A 19,157-nucleotide genomic window follows, 5' to 3' on the forward strand; every position below is an offset into this window, starting at 1 on the left:
ACTGCTGTTATTATTTTAACACAAGATCCCTTTGGCTACTGCTCTCTATGCCACTGTATGTTACTCATCTTTAGAAATGCATTAAACCTATGAACTGCAATTTGACAAAGCAATGCATTAGAAACAAATGTCATGAAAAATGAAGGTTATTCGTGCTTGCTTTTACTAACAATGTCAGGTCAGTAGTTAAACCGTTAAAAACTAAATAACGAAGTGCGCAATAAAACAATGTCAACAGTGGCAATATGAATCGTAACTCATTCATAAATGAACGCTAATAATCTTAACACAATAAAAAAACTATCTAATGAAATATATCACTGTCCATAAACATCTCTAAACCTGACAATTAACACACACAGACACATCGGTAAACCTCATAGCCTGTGCAAATGGCTAACTTGTGCAAAGCTTACAAAAGCATCCACCATCCAACGGATTTTCCCGTCGATTTGTGAATATACATTGAACTTATTTTGCACCGTACGTAGCCAACCGTGCTAATTGGAGGTGCAGGGGAAAGACAACTAAACACATATAAAGCAGTTCGAAAGAAATGGGTTTTTAATCTAGATAGCTCCCGGTGGATTCCTAATATCGCAAAGAAGAAGTGTTCCAGACGGCCACAGAAGTGCATCTGAAAGCGCGCACGACGCGGCACCCGTCTTTGTTCGATGAGTAGCCAAAAATCTGCTCCGGGGAGAGACCGGAGTTTGCGAAGTGGTTTATTGCTCCTTAACGAGATCAGCGAGGTCTTGTGTTTCATTTGCGGCCTCGTACCTGGCAGGCTGTTGGGCATGACAGGGCCGGATGGGCTCATCATGGCCTGCTGCTGGGGATAGCCGCCGTGGCCGTAGGGCGGCACCCCGGGACCCATTGCACCGCCCTCGTACACGCCAGCCCTGCGATGCACAACGCATAAAAATATATATAAAACGTACAGATTTTTTGTCAATCCGGTGATGAATGAGCGCCTCCCCCTCACCGTGACGATCGTGAGGGGGGGCAGGGAGTGGGAGGGAATTATTTAACCGTAATTCACCACGCTGGTCAGGACAGGATGAAGGCAGGGAGCACAGGTGTGAAATTATTAGAGTATAATACGATGGAATTGATACACAGCCCACCAAACCACATAAAACGCAAGTCTTTTTTTTTATAAAACAAACATACCACTCAATGTACTATATAAGTGTTTACCAAACTGCAGTCCTTGTAACCGCCGTGATATGCTTTTCCCAATTACCAGCCATGGACATGCATGCAATATGCAGTGGAGGCATATCAATTGGAAAGCATGCCCCCCCCCCTTCCTGGAAGGCTGCACACCATGAATGGGGTGAATATACTGCAGTTTGACAAAACTTTAAACTATATAAAACTACATTCAGGTCCATAAGCAAAAAGACACGAATGCAACATTTTTAAAAGTATTCCATTGAAGCAGGCAATAAAAACCTGCATGGTGTTGCCTGTAAAAACAAATGCCGCTGGGTTTCCTGGCACTCTTCACACAAAATCATTTTACAAACACCGTAGAGGCACCCAGACACCGTATAGATATTTTATGCTACCACCCTTTGTTCTACCGCACACATGTACAGTAAAGGGATTACTTTTTAATGTCAATGCATTATGTAAAACAAAATTCAGCAGTCACCCCCCACACTATCATTCCCCCTTAATCCCATTCCTCTACCCATTTCCCACACCTCCGATTAGCGTGGTTGGCTACATACGGTGCAAAAAAGGTTCAACATACAAGCAGCTAAATTCATGCCTAATCCTCAAAATGCCCAAACGAGCAAAGGTGGGGGATGCTCATCTCTATTTTCCACCCTGACTCGGTGGAAGAAATGTATTATTCCCACGGTGGGCATCAGTCTGCTGCAGTTGCTTTCATTCATTGTAAACTCTGCTCATCTGCACAGGAATTATGCCCTCCGTTGGTGTGGACGATTGAACGTCGTGTAAAATACCAACATTTCACGCAATTACATCACGTGAACAATTATGGCAATGTTTTAAACACGGAACAAAATCCAGGAGTCACCCCACCCCCCCTCACTCCGCTTCGTCAGAGGGGACCAGAGCTGATTCATTCTGACGGCCGATCTCAAGGACCGAGGAAGAGCGAACACGACGGATGTATGGCGGCCACCTGCTGTTGGGCGGCCCAGGCGGCATGCCGTTGAGGCCCATCTGCGCGTCGGGGGTGTTGCTTCCGCCGTAGGGACGGGACAGCGCGCGGCTCACGGGGCCACCGTAGCCTCCCGCTGGCGGAGCCTGACCCATGCCCTCGCCACCAGGGCTCAAACCATCACTGCTCGAGCTCCCGTCCGGGAAACCGCCGTAGCCCGGCGGCATGCAGTTACTCGCGTTGACTGCTGTGGATCAGAAGCACAGCAGCAACGGGCATGAGCACAGGCGTGTACAGGATCCTCTTGCTATGTGTGATTATTCTGCCTGTGTGCGAAATCGCATCTGGGACTATACACGAATTGCATCGAGAAAGAAAGTGACGAGAGAATGAGACGAGAGAACGTGACGAGAGAACATGATGCAAGAAAGGGATGAGATGAAGTGATGATAAAGTAATGATGCACGGCATCATAATTTAAGGTAAGTTCATTTAAATTGAATACTTTCATATTTATTTACCGTTATCACCATTTTTTGTGTTATGATAATTTGCATATTTTGAATAGCTTATTCGTATATTTATGCAAGGTAAGGAGCATATCCCTCGCGAATAACGAGGGAACAGTGTTCACAAAATACACACACGCAGTACAATGGCTCACAACGGTGTACCCCACACCTTAGTAATGTATTCTCACACGGTACTGTAGCTGCAGTTACTCAACAACACGTAGAAAACTAAAGTATAAACTACATAAAAAACTAAAGTATAAACTGCATCGCACCATCAGTATACTTACTATACTCTATAATAAGCTGAGTTACTAACAGCAAGTAATAACTCAGCTTATTATAGAGTATAGTAAGTATACTGATGGTGCGATGCAGTTTATACTTTAGTTTTTTATGTAGTTTATACTTTAGTTTTCTACGTGTTGTTGAGTAACTGCAGCTACATATCATTAACATTCCTTTCCTTTGTTACTGCTAATCCCTGCACCCCCCTTGGTTGCTGCTGATCCTGCATAATGCATGGGCATAATATGACTTTGACACCCCCCCGCCCAACGCCTACGCATTTTCCATGAATATGCTAAATCCCTCTTCACATGCACATTCTTTTTGTTAAGGCGCTCTTCAACCCCCAATGCAGCTTATATATAAGCTCCTAGTTTGGTAGTGTCTCATTCTTCACCTGAAGACGGCTGCTTGCGTTGTACCAAACACGCTTCCCCTCCAGTGCTCAGGCTCCACACAACAGAGCAGGTTTGCACCGTTATCAATTGTCAGGTGTAGCCAATGCGATTTAGTACTGGGGCAGTCTCACAATCCCAAGACAGCAATCGTGATGAGATCCCTGGAATTGAACACGATTCTGAACAGGGGTCGTGGAATTTATGGAATTGTGGAATGGTCGGTATTTTTATTTTAGCAGGCCAAAAGCAAGTCAGCTCGTGGAGATTCCTGGAATCACCGCTAGAATTCCAGTGATTTTAACAGTACCTCAGACAATATATGAGGAGTCTAAGGGTTATTACTGTGCTGTCGGAGAAAGCCCACTTCTTTCAATGGAGACTCGTGCATCTCCATTCTAATTAATGGGATTATATGACAGCCTAAGTATTGTTAAATGGAATATCATTACTTGTAATGGAAGCATATGAATCGCCATCGAAAAGAATGGGGATTCTGACAAGTTGAGAATGGTTAACATAATCCATTATTCTAATTTCGATTCCTGGGTCTATTAAAATGAGCGAAATTCTATTTGCAATTCCAAGAATCACCACGAGATGGCACACTGACCCTGGTGGCATCCCATTTAAGTGTATGGAGAAATTAATCATAGAAGATTTGTTTTCATTCTTTAGCTATCGTCAATGGTGGAATTGTAGAATTTTTTAACAATTCCTGCAGGAATCACCCAGCACTACTACTTAAAGCCTGAACACTCTCCCCTCCTACTGGGTACCATGGTCATGGCCAACCCAGCAATGTGGGCAAAGCAAATGAATTGTGCGCATCTAATCATGATCCAGATTCCAAACCTAAACCATAACCTAGAAATAATACCAGGTCAATTCAGGAGTGGGGTGCTCCGGTATAATAGTTTTTTCCCCAACAAAACCCCATAATTCCCAAGAGGACTACATTTTATTTATTTACAAATCGAAATGAGGGGGAATAGAGTTTGGCAAGTTAGACTTATTGGTCATTTAAATCAAGACAGAGCTAAAGTACTTTAAAGTGAAAAACGAAGAGACAGCTGCAAAACAGTTTCTTACCTTGAGGCCCAAACTGTCCTGCGTGGCCACTATACGGCCCCGCCTGTTGCCCGTACTGCACCGCATACTGCCCTCCCTGCTGCGACTGGTACGGCCCTCCTCCTCCACCGCTGCCGCCGCCGCCGCCAACTCCCTGTTGCCCCGCGTACTGCGGTGGGTACTGCGCTCCCTGGGGGGCAGGAGGGGGCTGCTGTCCGCCGGCGAACTGACTGGGCGCCGATGGCGGCCCGTACTGCCCCGTGGGCTGACCTCCCTGCGGCCCGTATTGCTGTCCGTAACCGGAGTACTGCGGCTGTGGCGGTTGCTGCTGCTGTTGCTGCGGAGGCTGCTGTTGCTGCTGCTGTGGTGGCTGCTGCTGTTGCTGTTGGGGATACTGCTGCCCCCCGTAGTACTGGCTCGGCGCCGTGCGGGGGTACGGCCCCCCCTGGTGCTGCGCGTGCGGAAAGGGGGCGGCTGGGGCAGCCGGGTAGCCCGGGCCAGCTTGGGACGGTCGTGGGGAGAGCGGAGTCATCCCGGCAGCTCCCTGGGGCGTCCCCGAGCCCTTTGGGTATCCTGCGTGACCGACACAGACACGGAGCACCCCTCCTGCTGAGCCTTGCGATCCCAGGTGCAACAAGCTCGATACCGCATCTGTTTACCGCTTATGATGAACTGCCTGCAATATTTGTGTTTCATTATTAATACTGCAGTAACTTTTCATTCATTTCTAAATATATATTTTCAAATTCATCACTTGAATTTCCCATTCATAGTTTCTTCACTGTTATCCAGATTCAGTTGTGCGACTGTAAAGTAGCTAGAGATAACATTGCATTTGAAGCTTTATGAACTCAAATTGGATTTACGTCACATTGGCAAGCACCAATCAAGGCAGTCGCCCATCTTTTAAAGTTGTTAAATTCAGCATCACGAATATCTGCCCAATTTTCGTCTGACCTTTGCAGATACTGACCCCCCAAAAAACATGACTCATTTGAGACTTCGTTGCACTCTTGGAAGGCCAAGCTAGGTTCATTCACCAAATGATGTGTTGTGAAAGATGGTTGCTGGCATGGTCATGCAGTATACCAACAATGACATTATTATTCCCACCCCAATACACAATAGCACACTAATTTTGATATATAATGCATTAGCCTACTTCTTAACAAGTAACATGCACACAATCCTCTCCATTACGGTAATTGCGCAAAATTAAAATTAACAAGATGGATGCGCACTCCTGGTTGGGGGGGCACTGGCTCTTCCATATGATACTTGCAGTCAATACAAGATGATGGCATATACGTATTATGAACTTAAGAACCTACATTTTTACATTAAGAGTACATGCCACATGCGCATTTTTATTGCAGGGCTGAGAGCAATGGTTAGGCATCGGACAAGACCGAAAAAGAGATTAAGAATCATGCATCATTTTCTGGTTTCTTGTGTGCAGTATTTGAGAATGGGTTATAAAATAAACTCCACAATGTGCAGCAGAATTATTCAATTGCCATCGGAGTTCATCTCACTTTAACTTTCAAAGGATTAGGCCTGAATGTGCACAACAATGTATTCAGCTAAATGCACAGTGCAGCACATGGGGGACAAGGGGACTGACTTAATAATTAATTAAATTGTGAATCAAAATCGGCTAAATCAGGGGCAGATAAAGGGCTGGGGGAGTACAGAAAAAGGCAGCAGTAGGGGGGAACTTGTCAATCCGACCCAAAGACAGTTCCGAGGAATACAAACCTCGCTCCTGGGGCCGTGGGGACTGGCTGACCGAGCCCGAATCTGACAGGTTACCGGTGGACTGAGGGGTCATCTGATTGCCTGCTTAGCAACGGGCAGTGGCACGGGAGAAGGGGGGGGCACAAGCACATGACGAAAGGAGGGAGGAGCAGCAAAGGCGCAGAAAGCAAGGAGACAGCGAGGTGTTAGTGCATTGGCGCCAAGTCAAGGACGGAACCACAAAGCAGCAAAACGCGTGCTACCATCAACGGTGTTTCGGTGAAGCCAAGACGGCCATTTTTGGGGCATGGCCGTTTCCGGCACCATTTTGTGTATTCGCATCGGAACACTCTCGATGTGAATTCCACGCCGTACCCAAATTGATGGCTCGAGCAGTAGGTGGGCATTGCGTAATGATTTACGTGGACTGGTTGCTCTTAAGTGCTGCGGACACACATTTCGCAAAATGCCTCTCCCCCAATTTATTTGAGCAAATGGTGACGTCAAACTCGGGGATTTACTGCAACAATAACGAGGAAAGCTGTCGCAGTGTACATCACCCAAGATGGCAGCGCTGGCTTTTCGGGAAAAAAAACAAATGTACTCGGGGTTACAAAGAATCCCATCGCAATTCGAATGCCGACAAGCTGATGGGACGGGGGTGGGGTTTTTAGGGAGAGCTCTCAAATTTGGCATCAGAATAAAAACGTGCAAAACTAATGCATTCAAATGACAGTTCAAAGGAAATTCAACACATCCAATTAACAGCCACGGAAACACCAGAGCGGAAGAGTTGGCTCCAGATTGTGGCGTTTCACGTTTCAAAGCGAGCTCTGAAAATCGCACGGTTAGGCCCGAATGTGCACAACAATGCCTTCACACAGAAACCATTTAAATGGGAAATGTACCCACAAGCAAAGCTGTTCAATTAGCAGAAACAATTGTTATGTTTGTAAGTTCTAAATTCGGCACGCTAACTTAATAAAAAGTTAGTTAATTATTTTGTAGCTTCCGAGAGCTAACATACATTTCAATGTGGGATGTTTATTCATTGCTCCTAGTAGGCATCATGCAATGTTTCTAAAGGATGTAGATGCAATAATATAATCAGTGAAAAACCAGAATGGTTAATGTTGGCTAATTAGGATCCATAAAATCACAGATGACGATGTCAACATGAGTTCTATCGCTGTAAACACGTCGAATAATCCTGCGGATTGTCACTGTGCAGGAAATTAGCCTTTGTTATAAGGTGAGAAAGCTACGAAATGCTCGTTGTTGAAATGCTGCCTTAATTAAGCAGGAACGAGAAAAAGGCAATGTAAGCATAGAATTAGTAACAGCCTTTTTAGAGCGTTAACATGAAAACAATTAGGCTACTTGTGAAAAAATCTACACAGCCATGATTATGATTATTAACAGTGCTATTTAAAGTGACTGTGGATGATGACAGCCAGCACAGCATGTGGCAGTATAATCACTTTACATTAGTTCCTAATTTATTACTGAATAACTATTCTGCCTGGATATCATTTTTTATAAATGGGGAATATTTTGTGTTTTCAAAGTAGGGGAGGAGGGTGGGGGGGGCGGTGTGTAGGTGAAGTTGAGTCAAATAATGTTTGAAACCTGGACAATGCTTACACTGGCAAGAAAACAATATTACATGTTAAACATTTTAACAAAGTGTATTGCGATTGGTGGGGGACATATCTAAAATAATGTTGCTTTGGCTATAATTTTTACATTTTTCAGTGGGGTATCCATAATCAGATCACCCTGTATTTTCAAATGTGTGAAAAACCAGGGTGCATTGAGCAAAAACACCAATGCTGCTAACAATGCTAGGATAATCAAGATCCACTTGCTTGACCTCCACCTGTGTACAAACACCATGTCTTTTGCCCTGCCAGTGGGGATAAAGCCATACAGACCGCCAAGCTCTCCAGCAGCGCCCACCCAGTACACGGGCGGGTGCATCGCGTATCCGTGGGACACAACATCCGTTACGTACCCACGTGCCCTGCGGGTGACAGCGGGCCGCTTCGTGAGCCGGCGGGCGAGCACACAGGCGAGGGGCCTCCCACGGACGGGTGCGGCGAAGGAGAGGCCCCCACGGCGGGCGGCCGAGGCGACTGCGAGGGCGCGTGGTGCGGAGACGGGGACATGGACGGCGACGCCGCGGGCCCCGCTGGGCCCATGGCGGCCGCCGCCACCGCCGCGGCCGCCGCGGCCGCCGCGTTCTGCTGCTGCTGGGCGTGCGGGGAGGGCGGCACGGCGACGTGCGGCGAGTGGGAACGCGACGATGCCGCCGTGACGTGCGGCGAGTGCGGCACGGCCGACAGCGGGCGTGGCGACTGGGAGGACGGGCGTGGGCCGGCGTGTGGGTGCGGCGACGATTGGGTGGTGTGCGTGTGTGGCGACTGTGCCGCCGCCGCAGCCGCAGATGCCCCTGCGGACACGGGTCCGGCTCCGGTGCCCGCCGAGCCGGGCAAGCGCGGGGAGAATGGAGACGGAGCGGAGCGGCTCGAGCCAGAGTCGCCCTGTGATGCCGCCACGTCGTCTCCGCACATCGTCAGGTCGTCTATCTTCCCGGAGAGGTCCTGCAATTACAGGCACGGAAGAAAAATCGGGCACGTGCGCGGCTTCTGCAATGCTTTCCCGCACCTACAATTAGCACAGTTGGCTATGTACGATACGAAAGAAGTTCAACGTACATACGTACACAACAAGCATATTTTTCCTCTGAAGTATGCAAATCGTGATGTTAACTCCCAACCTGTACAATGGGATATATATGGGATGTCACATGACGTGTCATGTTGTAGAAGACTTCGGGCGTAATGATGTCATGGGAAGGGCGCACAGGGGAGCGAGGACACTAAGATATTATAGGTTAGAATCCAAAACTCAGTCACTCACGAATTAAATAATCCCAAAATATAGTTAATGTATGGTCTCAGTCCATTTCCTTGGTAAATACCATAATCAAGCATATTTTGTTGTTCGCAATATTCAGCTGAATCCAGTTCTCAGAAAAAAAACATGGGTTTTTGCCATATAAGGTGTTCCCAAGTTTAAATAAAGAGGTCTGCTTAAGCAACTTGCATATTTCAACTCCTAAGGCCGTCTGTGATACACAAGTGGTATACACCTCGTTTCAAGAATTCCAAATAAGAAATTAAGTCTCACGAGCCGGATAAAGCAATACTAAGGATGAGAAGAGCCAAGAGCATTTGCTTTCATCTTAAACTCTCGAAATATTTGACCGAGTTAGTTGGAGGGACGCAAGATATATATTTTTTAAACCTTTAAAAGAACAATTTTAAAACGTCTCCCTTTATTTAAAACATGGCTGCACGCTCACGAGTGCAACATTTTTCCTGCCAACGCCACCTTGTGCCATTTAGTATCTGGCAAAGCATCAGAACCAGGAAGCTTTTGTTCCTTGAAGTCGACAGTCATAGATTATTTATACAGGAAGAATCGAGACCCTATTCTCCAACACCGGGTTAAAATGAATGTTCTTTCCACTCGTTGATTCGCGTGTTTTTCCACAATTATTTAAATTTTAGACGGTTATTTTACGCATTTTTTTATAAGCCGACACCATTACGTGTAAAGCAGAAAAGCCATGGCCTTGAAGGCACTGCATTTTATTCATACATAGTTGACTGACTTTTAGAGTTCCAAAGTGAGGCAGTGAAAATTAACAACATTATTTTCTTCCTGTCGGCAGAGTACACGAAACATAAGTTGGAGTCGACTTCGGCAGTTTGTCCAATCAAACGGCTGTGAGCCAACACAGCAACAAAGACTACAGCAATAGCTGCTTTTTCTACTTCAGTTTTTATACTTTACCGTTATGGCTCAGGCCATTTTTGGCTTCTTCCTCAAGGGAACCACAATAATATGCTTATTTGGGTACCAACTGGTCAAGTTTTTTGACACTGCCACAAGCATTAGTATGATATTCGTTGAGTATGCAAGTGTTGTGGGTACAACAAATGCTTAGAGTAGACTTACTTACGAACATGTACTTGCACACATATTGCAATAATATCCTCGTGAGGATGAATTTGACATAACTAATGATAATTTACAGTGGTCTCTTCGTCAATCCACTGCCAGTTGTAGGCCTCCCCATATCGTGTCAGTTATGAGAGCTGTTTAACCATACCTAGTGTGGGTTTGATAAAGGTTTGGAAGTGCGAATTTTTAGCCATGGCCATGAATCAAACTCAGGTTTGCCAAATTAACAGCGCAGTGTGCAAATCACTTTGCCACCGATCCCCACCAACGTATTCAACAGCCGCTTTCAAGTGTTCAAAAATGCACCAAGCTAGAATGTTACAAAAATTATCATATTCCCGTTTTGTGGATCAGCCTTTTCACGGGACAACTACCGACGCCGACTTCCCAGCAAGTGGTGCTCTCATCTTAATGACCGTGACGAGATAATGATGGGCTGAGTCGACCCCAAGCTGGGAAGAAAACTTATCGTTTCACGATTAGGAACACTGTAAACTGAAGAGCTTATCTTACCTAAACCGATTCCTCTTTAAAACGCAATCGTTGTGAAATAATAAAAAGACCTTGCCTCTGAATAATCAAAGGGCTCCGATATAAAAGCAGGCTGCAAGTGGGCTTTCAAACCGACGCCACACCTTTCTTCCATGGCACAAAGCTCACACGAGTGGAACTGGGATCCCAGCCAAAACGAGGCATTAGGCCAATCACTGTCACATGACGGCCGCATTAAAGGTAGGAGTTCTCTGCGACGTCTTCTGAACTTTGCGTCGGCGTTATTTTAACAACTTTGGGAGCTGAAAGCACCACGTCTAATAGCACTTTAGTCTTGTCCAAATGCATCATTTTAAGACTTAAAAAACGGTTCTTTTTTTTCTCAGCCATATTTTAAGTCCTATTCTAGTCACGAAGGCCAACACGTTACCAGCTGCTGCAGTCATGCGGTCAGGCCGATTTCAGGCTGCCCGGTTTGAAGAGCCATGATCTTTAGCTTGAGCAAAGGCGGCAGGGAAACGAGCCCGCCGAGGACTGTTCACACACCAAGCCTAACTTTTGTTCACTCAATTTTTGCTCTTCTGGATAGTACGAGCTCCTGCAACTATGCGGGTGTCCACTCTTGTCTCAACAGGGCCCCCCCTCGCTCCCACCATTATTGCGCTCGCCGCCACCGGCGCAATCAAGCAGTAGGGGAATTCTCCTGCATGTGACGGGGCCGCCTGTCTGTCTGCCGCATGATAGACACGGGGGGGCAGGGGGGGCATCGCCACGGCCCAAACGGCAAAAAAAAACCAGAAATGAATTTTTTTTTTAAAAAGGACATCCATCACTTTTGCTTTTCTCGCAAGGACCCAATGATTATCGCCACAGGACACGCACGGGTGAACATCAGCTGACAAGGGCTTTTCCCAGTGGCAACCGGAGAGATACCATTTTTTTGCAATTTCAGGACTTGCTTCAATTTCGTGTGCGTGTGGTTTTACAGGTTGTGAACGAGTGCGCGTGTCTGCAGGTATACGTGAAAATAAAAGATTTACATTTGATTGCAGCTGAGGCCACCAACACTTTCTTGAACTGGCTACATTGTAATTGTCGAAATTCGAAGACCACAGTTCAGCTTTAAAGATTTTCAAGGCAAGTGTCGTTGTTCCCAGTTAAATGTGGTGTGGCTGCGAAACACACACTTAGCCACCTCTGCCGATCGACTATTTCAACGAGGACAGACCCAAGGTTGGTTCCAACACCACAGGGAATTAAATCCGATTCAGTGCAATAATACAGCACGATCCATTTGTAGAATCCCCGCTCTTACGTTCTTACGTTCTTCTCAAACACGTAAGCAAAACACACCGGCTATATTCAACTAAGTATATGGAAAATTATTTTAAAAGATGTACTAAGCGCATTGAGATTGGTGGAAAACGGATCGAGGCTGTGAGGCTTAATAATTTTGTTTTCTCCATCGCGTATTCCCATTATTATTTTAGCGAGGAATCTATGCATGGATCACCCTGTAACATCTGGGTGGCTGGGGACTGACTGCAGCAGTCTCGTTAACTGTCATGCCCCCTGCTTCCCACCACACACCCGTACCGGCAGGCTGGGCGGCCGGCTGTGCTGGGCAGGGTCGTCAGGGCCCGGCTTTCCGGGGCCTGCGTTTCCAGCCGCCACGGCACGTGCGTAATTGTCTGGCACGCCGGTCTCCTGCGGCACAATCAGGCACGCACATACAGGCCGGTTACACACCCCGGAATAACACCCACACAGAGCTCCGAATTTGTGGTGGCCGGGCGGCTAAGAAGGTCAAAAGACTCAAACTAGGTACGGCAAAGATCCTGGGGTTTAAAATCCAGGCAGCCACCTATGCTTAAAACCGGGTTCTGAAGTGAGCAAAGCTGTTGGCCTCAGCCTGGTTACCAACAGCTGCACAAAAAAACCCATCAGATTTAATTTGTTTCTTCTGCGCTAAATTCCAGTTCTACGAGAATAAGAAACAATGTTTTTAATCGTCTAGCACCAAACACAGGGGAGAGCAACGCACTGCCCCCACCCCCAACCCCCCACCCCAAAAAGAGAAATCCAAGCGGAACACGGCGCGCGCACGCTAAATTACGTTGCGCGCAGCAGGTGGAAACGGCATGCACATGTGCGCGAGCAATTCTAAAACCACACGTGAACAGGGTGTATTTGTTATATGGAATTCCGTGAACCCATTGGGGGCTCTTGAACGTCACGCTCATCCACACGAATTGCTTAAAGCTCTCACGCGCGCTCTAATTTTTGACATTTAACAAAAAAAAACTCTGCAAGCCCATAAGAAGCAGCCTCTGCTTCATGGCCAAAGGAGTCAAATTAAACTGTACAGTAGTCTTTTGTTTTTATATTGGAAATATTACATTGCAAATATTTAGATAGTCATTATCCCCCATGACCAGAAAGGCGCTCCCCCAAAGTTTGATTGAGAGGGTTTTAACTATAAAAATAACAATTAAAGATTGAAAGTCACCCAAACTTGACTTACAAATAAGAATTGGGTTTAAGGCTGAATGAATCACACCTTAAGTCAAACCGAGGATTTCCCAGCAATGCGGACCTTGGTGTCCGCTGAGCCACATAGGCCACCCCCCAACAGCTATCATTAAGTGTGAAATTAAACAAAATATGAGGCAATGCTGCGCTGACAGTAGTGCACAAGCACAAATAACAAAAAAACAATATTCGTCAATAACACTGCCTTAAAAAGAAATGTATACAATAGGCAACGTTTCAGGCAATGGCTCTCCTTCACAGCCCATAATAAAAGTGCGTTTTCAGAGGCATTCCTCGAAAGAAAACCTAATGGGCGTAGCAGCTTGTCAGTTTTGGAGGACGTCCACATGCAAGCGTGTAGAGAAAACTAGTGGTGTAGTACAAAGATAATGTACCCTTGGGGATGGGTTTGTAATAATATCATCTGCAAATGCACAAGCAAACGATGCACGTGTGCGAGTCCGCTCGTGTCCAAGCCCCATCCACAGCAGCAGTGCCAAACAATTTTTTGTGAATGGCATTTTTTCACGGTTAATAATGACCAGAACCAAGACAACGCAACGTGTAAACGCTTGCCAACAAGGTTCAGAGAGAAGTCTTAAAAGTATCATACACAAACACACGGCCGTCAATATAATCCCCGCCCCCTTCTTTACACGAAGGAAGTGAAGTGTGGTGTGTGTGTGTGTGTGCGTACACAAAATACATTAAGCACAACTGCTTCATTCAGAAGTACTCACTGGGTTATTATTTCGTAGTGGAGAATAAACTTGCCTAATGCGAGTCAGAATGGTCCCGTTTGTTTATTTTCAGTAACTCACCATTTTAAAAGTTGGAATTATTCCTTTTGCATAGGTGGTTGGTTCACTACGATTCATGTAATGTTACAGTATTTTTTTAGTTGCCAAGAAGTATCTTTAATAGGAATGTTGCCACTTGCTTATTATTACGGCTATTAAGGCTTAGTCAGAAGCAACATGGCCACAAATGATAGCTCAATGAAGTGGCTTATCACGTGGACTTGCATCATGGCCAAATACTCTAAATGCATGTTTCTAAAATGTGGAGGGAAAAAACCAGAGGACCTGGAGAAAAATCCACGCGACCACGAGGAGAACAAACTCCACATATACAGCAGGCGTCAGGGTCCGGATCGAACCCACCATCTCCGACAAACCAGGTGAAGTAGTGAACATCTCGCCACCGCGGCACCGAAAGCAATGAATCACAAATTATAAAGGGCTTACACATGTTAATGTTGTTTGAGAGGATGCTATTTTGGAAGGACGTATTTTTTTATCCACGCAATTTTTTACAAGATGTAAATTTGACAGCCAGTTACAAAATCTGTGTACAGAGGTTAATTTATCTGCCAGATGCTTTATTTTTCAGTCACCCAGCCACACATCTCTAACTTGGGCTGCCAATAATCATGAATAAGTACTTCTTCACAACTTAAAATACACAAGTTGAGGTTTCAGGTGATGGCATTGCCTTCAGAGCAGACAAAGACAGGTAAAGAGGATCATGACTTAGAGTTGAACAGAAAATGACAATGTCATGAAATAGAAAAATGTAATCACAATAAAAATATGAAGTTCCCTTTACACATTAACGGAATAATTTACAACAGAATCGAGCGAATAGATTGAAAACATTACATTTAAGTTAACTTAAAAGCATATAGCATATATTACCCTATATTATTATGCAACCTCCCAAGGTAGAAAGTCTTTCTAAAAACGCCAAATGACAGTGAAGCCGAACAAAAGTGCGCAGAGCCATTCAGACAAAAACGACCGCAACGGAGGAAAGCAGCCGATACGCGTACACCGAGCAAGAAGGGGCCAGCGCGGGCACACACTCACCGGCTGCAGCTGATATCTCTGTGGGAAGCCCACCGACGGCTGCTGGTTGTAGTGCCCTGGCGGCTGCTGGCTGTAGGCACCGGGGGCGTTGTAGCCTTGTGGGCCGTACTGCACCGAGCCCTGCTGCCCATACGCCGCCGCCGCCGCCGGATGTTGCGCATTGTAGTGCCCCTGGGGTTGTTGGCCATAGTGTCCTGGCGGCTGCTGCGCGTGCTGGTTGTACGGCGCCGGCGGCTGCTGGTTGTACTGCCCTTGGTGCTGCTGCTGCTGCTGCTGCTGCGTGTTGTAGTGCCCCGTCTGCTGCTGCTGTTGCTGCTGCTGCTGCGTGGCGTACTGCCCAGGAGGCTGCTGACTGTAGTGGGCTGGAGGCATGTGGGGCTGCTGATTGTATTGGGTGGGTGTCTGCTGGCTGTAGTGGCTCTGCGGGTATGGCTGGTGCTGCTGCTGATTGTAGTGGCTTGGTGGCTGGTTGTAGTAGCCCTGCTGCCGATGCTGTGGGTTGCCTCCCATGCCCTGCTGGTTGTACTGGGACACCATCTCCTGCAGGGGAAGACACAAAGGGATGTCCACATGTAATTGACCAGCCACCGTTAGAACAAGCCACACCAACTATAACATCATTGGCATCGTCTCAGTGATATTACGATGCATTGATTCAGACTAAAATAGATTCCTAATCAATCATTCAATTAATATTAATTGAATGTATTTAGTTCATGTCCCCCCCCCCCCCCCCGCCGCTACTGGAATTGCCACAAAAAACAAAATATTTTTTGCTAAAATTCTAAAATTGAATCGCAATTCTAAATCGTGACGATTCAACTAATCGATGGGGATGTGAATGATTATCAACATTTCATCTCTATCGGTGTTCACTGCTTTAACATCATCATTTGTTCATTTATGAACACCGAATAGCCGCTGGAAGCGAGTAGTAGATTAAAGAAGCGGTGACTAAAAAAGACAACGAAGATGACAGTCTACAAAAAACTATTTTGTCATGCGTTCATTAGACTTTAAATAAATAATGATTGCAGCAGCTGTGTTTGAGGTAAAATAACACTCAATGTAAACGAGGACAAGTCAGAATTCTTGTCAAAATCTAGACGCCCCCTCATCCGCAGTGGTGAGCAGCGAATTGCATGCAGCGAATTGCATGGCAAGAGAGGCTCCCCCACCTCAAAATCACCTTTTAAATTTCAACCATTATCTCGTAAAATCGAATTAGCTGTGACATGGCATCATTTCCCAGACGATGGTCAAGGCGGCCCACAAATACGAGCAGGGACGAGATACTCCAGGAAGATAAAACGTAGCGCCACAGCAACAAAGCATGATAAATAAATGCTAATGTGGTCGAGATGTCGGGAATGTGTAAATGAAGCCAGCATTGCTCCGAGGCGAGAGATATCCAATTAGGCACAGGTCAATTGCAAAATAGGCTACTTTTTTCAGGACATTAACAACAATCTTCACATTTTGTCGGAGACACACGGACACAATCATCACCTATTATTATGTAGACTCTGTAGTTAAGCTCTTTCTCCCCCCCCTCATTTTCACGCATTAATAAGATTACACCGGTGACCTGGCATTATATAATACAATGCTCCAAAGCAAAGAGCAATCTGAAAGTTTGCGATGGCGGATACACTGAATGTTTTCAGTGCACGTCTGCCGGATATTGTCTCAAGAGTGGCTTTATTCAGACGACTTGCTTCTGTCTCGGGGAGGAGCCCTTTGGACCTTACAAGTGTTCAGGAAGGAACGATTTTGACAATTTCTCTAATAGTGGGTAATTCTTCACACAATGGTCTACTTGTGTGTCAGGAGGTCATGCAGGTCCGCACAAAATTAGCGGAGGGGTTTATCTCTCTAACAACGGTGCTCCACGAGCAACGGGTTTAGCCAAATGTTCACGATGTACATTAACTGGTGAACCTTGAACCCAAAGGTGAGCGAGCACAAGCCGATCACTTCAAACGCCTTCTTGCCACGAAAAAACGAACACAGTTAATTTAATGGTCCCCCCCCACCTCTCCCCGAAGAATTCTGGTAAAAAAAAAATCTAGACCTTTTTTTATAAAGCAGTACTCCCTAATTGGTCATGCAAAACAGTTAAGCCCGAAATTACGTGCAGCCAATGCACACCAACATACGTGGACAAACATAAATATGCAAGAAACGGATTAAGTATGTAAAAGGATACCACTTAAGAGCCCTGCCATTCCTTTGCGCGTGCCTTTTTTTTGCTTTAAAAAAAATGCGGCACTGCCACTGATAATCGGATGCGATTGGCCGACTATTTTCGCGGAAAAAAAAATTCCGGTGAGCCAGGACTCACGGGAAATACTCGAGCAGCCACACAATCGTTCACAAAAAGGTTACACCGCACGGTGGCCCATTTCAGCGTCTTCCCAAAAAGCATTTGCAAAAAAGAGCCAATTCCACAAAAATGTCAAAACATTTAAAGCCAAGCCACCCACCGAAAAGTACTCGATTTACGTGACCTCAAAGGGCCCCCTGAAATGAAAAAGCCTGCTCATACAAGAGACAAGATGTAAATAAATAAAAAACAAACGTGATACAATGCTTATTTTGACTTTTCCGTATGGAAGCGATCCTCAAGCCTGTGCAAGCAATTTCATCTGAATGCATGGGAGGCAATTGCCCCTCATTTTCCAACCATTTCTTTCATAGCCTTTGCCTGCCCGTGCACCAGGCCTTGCACTCAGAAGTCTACTGGAAATCAGCGGCATTCCGTAACAACACGCTGAGGTATTGGCTAGACCTCCACCAATGTGGCCAAATCACTCTGAATGAGCCCAATATCGTCAAGATCTCGGAAGCTAAAGATGATTGATCCTGGTTAGTATTCGGATGGGAGACCGTCTCTGGAAATACTAAATGTTGCAGTCTTGGACATGTGAGGTGGTTAAGAGATGGCAGGACAGAACTGTACTCAGAAACTGTGGTTTTACTAACATTCATTAAAATAATTATCCAAGCCTCCAAACCAATGCAGGCCACTGCTCAAAAGAAAGCCTCTGCAAGGATTTTCCTGGGTAAGTAAAGAGCATTATTGCATTCAAAACTCTACCATTCCCTACTGCTCCCTTACCTGCTGGTGAGGGTAGCTCATGGGGTTGCCAGGCCCAGGCGGCCGAGATGGCATGCCCTGGGTCGTCGAGCCGTAGCGGTGTGGACCCCCACCCGGAGGCCCGTACTGGCCCTGCCCCGTGTAGCCAGGGCTTGGGCCACCGTACGCCTGACCCTACACACGCGCGCGCGCGCCACACGCAGCTTTACCACCAGCCCCCACTCAATGTCCTGCCAATTTTATCCAACCTCGGGGTGGGCTCTGCAACTCAGGGGGGTTTGGCAAGTGCTTGAAAAATAGGTTTGTTTTTCACAGTTGACGGAGCGAACCCCAAGGCTACCTGGAAAGATAAGAATTTGATACGCAAGAAATGTGTTTGAATTGTCCATGACGTGTAATCAAATCGTCACAAGTCAAAAGTAGTTCTTGCTTTAATCAGCCAGTCAGTTCATTCCAAGGCCCAACAAATGGAAAGTAGTGTGCAACACCTGGTTACAGGCCTGAGCCAATGGTGAAACCACCACATTCCTGCTGTGGTGACAAGTCGAACCATAAAACAACTACTGTGGAATTACCAAAAATAAAAATAAATTTCTATTATCAAGTAGCCACCCATCAAAAAGCGGTGGAGCAGTGGCGCTCAGGTTAGCGCACTGCTCTATGAATTCAGCGAACCAGTTTGATTCCGACTTACACCTTTCGTGACTGCAGGAATTCATATTCTTGGTTCTTTCGGTAAATTCACGTAGATAGAAAATAAAAATAAAATTTAATTAAAAATAAGAGCAAAAAACCACGACGTTTCAATCGCAACAAAAGCGGTCTTCATCAGGCGGAGAGATGACCGCTTGTGTTGCGATCGAAACGTCGTAGTTTTTGCTTTAATTTCAAATAAAATTTAGTTTTTATTTTCTATCTACGTGACTTTACCGAAAGAACCAAGAATACAGTTTGATTCCTTTGCCACGGCTAACCTTGGTAGCGAGTAAT

General features: G+C 45.9%; 1 protein-coding gene across 7 annotated transcripts in view; it reads right to left on the reverse strand.

Annotated features, from left to right (window-relative positions):
* Positions 1 to 19,157, reverse strand: part of LOC133354684 (AT-rich interactive domain-containing protein 1A-like) — a 68,708-nt gene that overhangs the window by 27,672 nt on the left and 21,879 nt on the right. For 2 of the 7 annotated variants that reach the window (XM_061571770.1, XM_061571738.1), the window contains exons 3-10: positions 18,189 to 18,341; positions 15,068 to 15,607; positions 12,264 to 12,374; positions 8,158 to 8,746; positions 6,165 to 6,248; positions 4,428 to 4,979; positions 2,162 to 2,387; positions 781 to 902 (exon numbers count right to left, since the gene is read on the reverse strand). In XM_061571770.1, the coding sequence (XP_061427754.1) occupies positions 781 to 902; positions 2,162 to 2,387; positions 4,428 to 4,979; positions 6,165 to 6,248; positions 8,158 to 8,746; positions 12,264 to 12,374; positions 15,068 to 15,607; positions 18,189 to 18,341 (2,377 nt within the window). The remainder of the gene's footprint in view (positions 1 to 780; positions 903 to 2,161; positions 2,388 to 4,427; positions 4,980 to 6,164; positions 6,249 to 8,157; positions 8,747 to 12,263; positions 12,375 to 15,067; positions 15,608 to 18,188; positions 18,342 to 19,157) is intronic. The other 5 variants (XM_061571744.1, XM_061571750.1, XM_061571777.1 and 2 more) reach the window with 5 other exon arrangements.

This window comes from Lethenteron reissneri, chromosome 6, assembly GCF_015708825.2.
Source record: "Lethenteron reissneri isolate LAM-NWPU_2019-01 chromosome 6, ASM1570882v1, whole genome shotgun sequence".
Lineage (NCBI taxonomy): Eukaryota > Metazoa > Chordata > Hyperoartia > Petromyzontiformes > Petromyzontidae > Lethenteron > Lethenteron reissneri.